General features: G+C 38.0%; 1 protein-coding gene across 1 annotated transcript; it reads right to left on the bottom strand.

The window, feature by feature from the left end:
* Positions 1 to 3,741: 3,741 nt before the first annotated feature.
* LOC107550406 (forkhead box protein E4-like) lies at positions 3,742 to 5,268 on the bottom strand. Its single transcript, XM_016231675.1, has one exon. The coding sequence runs from the start codon at positions 5,155 to 5,157 to the stop codon at positions 3,889 to 3,891; it is 1,269 nt and encodes a 422-aa protein (XP_016087161.1). The 5' UTR covers positions 5,158 to 5,268; the 3' UTR covers positions 3,742 to 3,888.
* Positions 5,269 to 8,196: the final 2,928 nt, after the last annotated feature.

Below are 8,196 nucleotides of genomic sequence, written 5' to 3'. Positions count from 1 at the left end.
CGTTTTCATTATTCGAGCATTTGTTATCGTGTACAGTCGCAGCGCTGTTCGTGAATGAGCCTGCAAGTATACCCCCGCGCGGCTCCCAAAAACTATTTATCCAGGCACCATAATCACGTGATCAGCATGTCAGTAACCAGGAACTACGGGAAGTTTAGAGCCGAGGAAAGCAGCAGAGGGGAGAAAACGCCAAGTGTTATCAACTCCCCTTAATGTCTATATTTAACTGACATTCGTGACAAATGACAAAAATAATACTGATAAAATACAAAGTCTGTACAGGTTATATGGCAGGTTAAATCCCGTACGATTTAACTTCAATAAAGCTGAGGATTTTTCAAAGACGTGACAACAAATAAACTGGCAACGCATAAAACAAATAATATCACAACTTACTACACTAAATGATTAATTATTTTCTAATGTTGCTTAAAATAATCAGCCAAATATCAATAAGATATCATCCAAATAAATAATGAATAGATATTAATAGATAGGTTACTTTAACATAATATGTTAATGATATAGCAAATAAACAATAGAAAGAAAGAAAAGCACTGGCATTTTTTTGCATTAAATCATCAGATCGATATTTTTATTCCATTGGCTAACAAAGAGGCAGAAATAAACAAATACATTTCTACCAAATAGTAGCCAATAAAATCGTTTCCTTCAAAAAGATTTAAATCAAAATTCCAAATAAACTAACACATCAAATAATAGGTTACATGAAATGTTAGTCACAAAGCAACAGTGATTATTTACAAAATAGCATGGCACGATTAGGGACGAATTATTTTAATATTATCCAGGATTAGTCAAAGTTAATCTTCAGTTTAGCATATAGAGGCCACAATTTATTTCACTGCACATATTTAAATATTTCACAATATTTGTTAATATCCTTGTATTCATTTGCATTGTATTACCAATGCAGAACAGCATCCATCAATAAGTTATTAGAACTCGGCAGGTGCATGGACTGTTTTAACAACATTTATTTTCTTTGGCATGAAAATAACATTAAATTGTCTATGAATATAATAACATGCTTACAAAAAGGGGGTGAAACGAAATTTGCGTTTTGTACAAGATCTCGTGCGTATAAGTTATTAGAACTCGGCAGGTGCATGGACTGTTTTAACAACATTTATTTTCTTTGGCATGAAAATAACATTAAATTGTCTATGAATATAATAACATATGCTTACAAAAAGGGGGTGAAACGAAATTTGCGTTTTGTACAAGATCTCGTGCGTTCAAGCTCAACGAAGGTTAGTTTTTTCATGCCGTTATTCACCTCTCGCTGTTTTTTTTTTTGTTTTTTTCCTCTATCAGGAATTCCAAACACATCCGTTTATAGATACTATGTAAATATTCTCCTAAAGTATAAAAAGCACATATATACTCTATGCAACCTGTTTGAATTCGTCATTGCTTATAGATGACAAGCTATGCGCCACAAAACGTGGCCATCGAATTCATTTTTCATTATGCTCATTACTCATATACAAACTCCAAGACCCAGTCTGTGCCTCAGTCGGATTAAAAATTGTTCCACAGGATATGCCAAATTTCATGCTCCGCTTGCTTTGTGACCATATTTTCTCTTATATTCCGTTTCCCATAAGAATTTCTATTCCATATAGGCTAAACATGCTTCATTTCTGCTATTAATCTAGAAATGTAAAGTACACATAAAAACAGACATTTCGGTAATTAAAAATAATTTAGTTTAATCTCTTGCTAGACTGTAGTTTAGTCTGTAGTCTTAATAGCTTAAAAGGAGTTAATTGCTAAGCATTTGAGATATAAAAATGTCGACGTTATAAAAGAAAGGCAAGTTGTAAACAAGGTCAAAATTGTAGTTCATGAACTGCTTGTGGAAACGATGGCGGAGACTACTACAGAACAGCAATGGCACTACAGAACAGCTGCATGTGGGAGCCCAAACTCAGAGGTCAAGTTAGCACCTCATGCAGTTCTTCTGTCTCATCAAATAATATATTTGATTTATAAATTCAATAGTTCAAAATGTTTTATCAATTTAGGGTATCCTATATTTAGGATCTTTTTTCAATGCATTATGTAATTCAGTCTCTATACAGCGCTCGAGTGAAAAAAAACTTTAAATCACACTCTTTTCTGTCTCAACACATCATAAATGTCATAGTGCAAACCACAGGCGACACTCTGTAAGTAAAAAGAACCAGATAATCACAGTCGGTTTTTGGCCTAAACTGACAAATAGGCTTCCCCTTCCCTTTTTCATCCTTTTCGCTTTTAAGTGGGCTCACTAGATGTGTTGATGGCTGACGCAGTATAAAAGGTCTCTGTAATTCTGTAACATTTTTAACCACATTACTGCCACCTAGCGGTTCTACGGTGCATCCCATGCAAACGACAAAAGAACAAATTATTAAATAAATAACATACAATTAAAATTTTTTTGTTGTTGTTGCGAAAACCAGTATTGTGGCCCTTAAACTTTATTATTCCTAAATAAAATGTCGAAGTAATCGTTTTGCAAAAAGTCGGAGGGCCACAACGACATGGGCTGGGTTTCTCAATAATTAGTCACATCAGGCTCTTATTAATGAAGTCGGACATTTAAAAAAAAAAAAAAAATTTTAACACCATCTTGTCAAACCAGTATTGCATGTCAATTAGAAGAAATTAAGTGCATCGTTAAGAGTTGCAAAAGCAGCCTACTGAACTAAGGCCAAACGAGAGTTTGTCTCCCCAATATGAAAAGAGCTTGAAATGACCTCCAAGCATGAAAAACACTTCATCTCGCAAAGGGGCTGAACATTCAATAAAAAAACATTCTGAATTTAAAAAGGAAAAAAGTAATTAAGGTTTTGATGACACGGTTTCAAAAATAGATGCTCAATAAATAAACAAAATGCTCAAATGTAGCCCACATTTGTGCTCCTTTGAAAACTTATACACACAATTGAAAACATTCGTTCAAAAGAGAGTAGCCTACTGCGGAGTATTGTTTTAATTCTCGGAAATAATATGACATTGCAGTGATGAAAAAAATGCTTTGTCAATTAAGAAGTGTCATTTTGTCTATGTGATAAAACGTCTTCTACGTGCTACACAGACAAGCATGCGTTTAAACGTTCTTAGGATATTGGGAAACCCAGTCATGGTCTTAACTTGGTGGCGACTGACATCTAGTGGATTTTATGTGAAATGCTCTAAATATTGGTTTTATTTATATTTTATTTGTATTTATTTAGGCTATATATTTATTCCAATAACCAGTCGATGTCGCTCCCTCACCAGCAAAATATGTGGACGTTGTGACTGAAGACAAAATAAAGTGCATAAATATTTTGTTTAACATAGCCTATTATTTTGTGGGGGGGGGGGGGGGGGAATTCTGTCATTCTGAATTGTAATTCTGATTTGTTTCTCTAGAGAAGACCCACAGACAGACTTATAGCAACTGACCGAACTTTTTAATCAAATGTATTACTAAAAAAAAAATAAAAGTGTTAATACTGGATAAATATAGAAACATTGTGTCCGATGTTAAATAACTTAAATGATTTAAATACGGACTATTAATTATGTAATGGAAACACTCAAGTTGCAAGATGATACGTATTATTGTTGTTATGTATTATTGAATCAAATTGTTCTGAACGAGTTGGTTAAAATAGAGAACAAACGAAAAATTATTACACAAAAACATTTATTTGCTTAAAATATTTACATTGTTCAGGGGGTTTGTCCTCTGATATATAGTCAAACAAATGTTTCAGACTACATATCAATAACAGAACTGTAATTAATACAACTGGTTAATTCTGTCACACGGTACACAACTTTTGTTACATAACAAGAACTCAATCTCGGGGCCATTTTCACATGTTTTCACATGTATCGCTCCAGTCCTGAGGCAAAATTGGCTTGTCTCATATATGAATTATTGTATGAGTTCATTGTCGGTCCGGAGAGACCTAAAAGTGGGTCTGTATGATCTGCGCACGACCCAGAACGCACAGGCGGCAGCGAAATCCTGTTTCCCGAACAGTACACCTGTGAACCTCCGGGTGAGAAGCTGGACTGCGTGACCCCGGACAGGTGAGTAGGTGAAGCCGAGGAGGGGTACGTGTAGCTGGTTGTCATGTTTGAAGCAAGATGTCCAGTGTTCCTGTTCAGCATGTTGCTCGTGGGATTTATCGGTTGTGTCTGAAAGCAGCTTGGGTCTGAGGTGGACACGGAACAGCTGGAGGTCATGGCACCCAAGTCTCCAACACCCAGGCCGAGAGACTGCGGGTTGAGATCTCCTCCACTTTGCATCACAGTCTGCTGACTAATAATGTTATCGATGCTGAACATCCTGGGCTGACCCTGCGTGACCCCGGCCGATGCCTGATAGTGATGCAGCATCGCCGGGTGCGGGGAACCAGCCAACTGAGTCCCGTAGCCAGACGTTACACCCGGGTACAAAGCATTGGGGTAGACCTGTCTACCCATAGGTGTGGGCGTGAAAGCGCTCGAGCTTTGCATGTACCCAGGATATGTGCTAACATCAGTCCGCTTGAAGCGCTTCCTCCGGCGCAAGAAACTCCCGTTGTCGAACATGTCCTCAGCGGCAGGGTCGAGCGTCCAGTAGTTTCCTTTGCCGGGCCTACCGGGCTCTCGCGGGATCTTCACGAAACAGTCGTTGAGGGTGAGGTTATGCCGTATGGAATTCTGCCACTTCTTGGAATTCTCGCGGTAAAAAGGAAAGCGTTCCATGATGAACTTATAGATGCCGCCTAGAGTGAGTTTTCTCTCAGGTGAATTGGCGATGGCCATTGCTATAAGCGCGATGTAACTGTAGGGAGGTTTACCTCGCGGCACTGGCCTTTTCCTCCGCCGGCTGCCAGTGGCGGCCAGATGTTCCTCTGTTTGACCCAATGAAACCCCTTCCTCCCTGTCTGTATTTGGACTGCTGCCCCGGGGCTCGGCTTTGATGAGAACGCCGTCCTTGGTTCGAGCTTGGTGGTTCAACGCTGGTGGAGAAAGAGGAATCGGGGAGTCCAGGCTCACGTTGGGAGACACCACCACTGGACTGGCCGCCTCGGCTGGTGAGTGCTGGGACTCTGCCGTCATGTTGCACATGCCCGTGAAATATGAAAAACTTGCAAGATTCATAAAAATCGTCTTTTAAAACTTTTAGGGCTGTCAGAATTGTAAAATTCCTTCAGTTTGCCCACTAAACAGGCTGTAAAAATATTGACAATAGCAAAATAAGCGTGCGCTCGGCTGTAGATTAGAGAGGTGTTTGTGTAACCAGGTGAGTGAGTCGGGGGGAGTTTTATAGAGCGGGCGGAGTGACGACACGGGCCGCCTCATGACGACCGATTGGGTGACAGGTCTCCCCTCACTAACAAAGAATGCGAGGTCAGAAAAGCAGCGTTACATTCATTTTGAACGGATGGATTTGTATATTTTAGAACCTGTATTTAAAGACATACCTGATTAACCTGACTAAACACCACAATCTCAGAATAAATCACACAAAAATGTAATATATAAAGTTAAACAAGGGGGAAAGTTTTTTAAAAGGGGAGAAAAACATGATCTAACCTAGATTTGTGATATTTCACTATATGAGCTGTCATAAAGAGTCCTGCTGTCCTTCAATGAAAAACAAAAAGGATGTAACAGGCTTGTGACCTTATATGGAATATACATTGTGTGATATCAGATAAGGCAAAGTGGCTTACATAATAGCTTCCACTGATTTTGGGGTCTTAAGAGCAAAAGGATTGGGAAGGAAAGGGTGGAGAGGTGGAGGTTAAATACCTATACTAAATATTGTAAGCAGAACAGTTTCACAGAGTATGGCTTTCTTCATATCACAAAGACCTGGAACATTATGAATACTCAATTTGTTGATCATTTTTTCACTGTAATATACATACTATATATATATATATATATATATATATATATAATCACCATTATGATATTGTGTATGCAGTGCACATATTTAAAATTTAATAATTTGCCAGTTTACTCATACCAGTTCAATTTAAAAAGTGGTCACAAAGTGCAATAAACTTTTCTTTGTAGATTGTCACTTTTGCATCACTTTGATTTTACTTAAAAGGGCAGCAACCAAAATTAAGATTTGAATTTTTGCAGGCTAAAAATAACAAATAAAAGAAACAGACTGCTCACTGCAAGTTCTATCTTTGATCTCTCTCTCTCTCATAGTTTGCCCATGGATTCAGTTTGTATCCAGGACAGAAACAACACACAGAAAGGCTGTAACAGACTTCCCAAACTACCTCTCAATCCACCAATTGAAAAATAAAAACAGGCCTTTAAAAACAGCAATTGAGCTGTGAAAGCTTTACAGAATGTTTAAAAAGAATACTGCTGGTTTATTTGTAATCTCCAGATTGAGACTATGGAGGGACGTGTGCTAATACAGCATCACAGCACACAACATCAACTTCTCGCCCAGGATTTTACTGATCAAATTACAGAAAGACAACAATAGCGTGCACATAGAATTCTCATCAGCTTTAAATAAATAGTTAAACTTATTAGGGAATTACCAGGGCTTTGCTTTTCAACACAAGGCATCTATAGGAAGGTCAGGAGGTAGAAAGTTACCCTAGACCTTTTCACTCTCAGCCTATGACTAAAGCTCAAAGTAAGTTTTCTAAATAAACAGCCAATAAACAACTTAAAACAGTTTAAGTGCATGCATATTTGGGTAGGAGCAAGCAAAAAAAAGTGATATGAATGACTGGACAGACAGTGTTCAGCTCTGACTGATAAGAAAGAAATGGCAGGATGAATAAGACCAGAGTCAAAAGCCATAACAGCATTCACCCCTGCTCAAAGCACAAAGCATGCGGTGGCCCCAGCCCACACCCCTCCCTATGCCCAGATGCACTAAGCCCAGTTAGCTGTACAGAGCGGCTGGCTAACAGCTTCAGACAGGCGTGGGATCAGGGTTGTATCCAAGCAGGATCTGCCCCTTGTGCTGCCAGGTCAGGCAGACAAACAAGGGCTACAGCCAGGAAACAGCCCCTCCTCCCCCGCACCCTCATCCACCAGCCCCAGGGCCTACCATCTCATGGTAATCCCCGTAATATTACTCTCTTATCACACACACACACACCAGAGATACACAGCCTGACAACTCTTGGAAAAAGTGTGTAATAAATTGAACTTGGTTTGTAATGCTTATGTGTCTGCATGAATATACAGTATACACACAGTGGTATGTATGCATTATATCATGACAAGTCAACAACAAAGGAATATACAATATTAACCCCCTGTTTCACAGACAATGTTTGAGCTGTCTCAACTGAAAATATCTTGCTCTGACATATCTTAAAATACGTCAGTGTCGTTGTACTGTGTCAAGATGCACACCTGTAATATTTTCTTCTAAGGCATTTTTGTAAAAGTATCTTAAATATCTTAATTTAACTAATGCCTAGTCCTGGCTTAAGCTAAGCCCCGTTTGTGAAACCGGGTCTATAAGTGCCTTCCTAAGGGCATTGTTTGAGGTTGCATTGAATTAAACAGACTGTTAAGATTTAATGTCCCAGGAGCTATTAAAGTAAAATACATGTCTGTTTCCCATGGATTTTATGCAACCTCAAGCAAAGGCACAGGAAAAACGTTCCCGTGTTATTTGGAAACTTAAAGGGGTTTTCTTTTATCTATGTCCTTCCAAACCTGCATTTTTTGTGTCGACAAAATTTTTTAAAAATTGCAGTGAAAAACAAAGAAATTTAATGAGGTCCAATGGGGGCAAAAACAGCTAAGACATGTTCGACAGAAGAAGAAAAAGTCATACAGATGTGTAAATTATAAGAATTTTGATTTTTAGGTTAACTTTTCCTTTAAGCCACACTTAAATGTATGCATGCCACTGCATTAAACAAAATATCAAACCAAATATAATTTGCAAACAAACATGACCTTTTCTCAGACCCAACTTCACTTTTGTGAAATGTTTTGCTTTAAAAGTGTGCTTGTGCTAACGTTCTTTAAAATATATTTCACTTGGGTTGATATTTTATTTAATACAGTGACATTCATACATTTCCTGTGTTATTTAGACAGTTCACCAAAAAAGGACAGTTCTTTCATCATCTACTTGCCTTTTCAAACCTGTATTTTATATATATATATATATATATATATATATATATATAT

This window comes from Sinocyclocheilus grahami, unplaced genomic scaffold, assembly GCF_001515645.1.
Source record: "Sinocyclocheilus grahami isolate Dianchi unplaced genomic scaffold, SAMN03320097.WGS_v1.1 scaffold16.1, whole genome shotgun sequence".
Lineage (NCBI taxonomy): Eukaryota > Metazoa > Chordata > Actinopteri > Cypriniformes > Cyprinidae > Sinocyclocheilus > Sinocyclocheilus grahami.
The sequence above is the reverse complement of the archived record's forward strand: the minus strand, read 5'-3'. Positions and strand labels throughout refer to the sequence as shown.

What these genes read in the sequence shown, in the direction of transcription:
- LOC107550406 (XM_016231675.1), bottom strand. Translation starts at nt 5,157, where the DNA reads ATGAATCTTGCAAGTTTTTCATATTTCACGGGCATGTGCAACATGACG.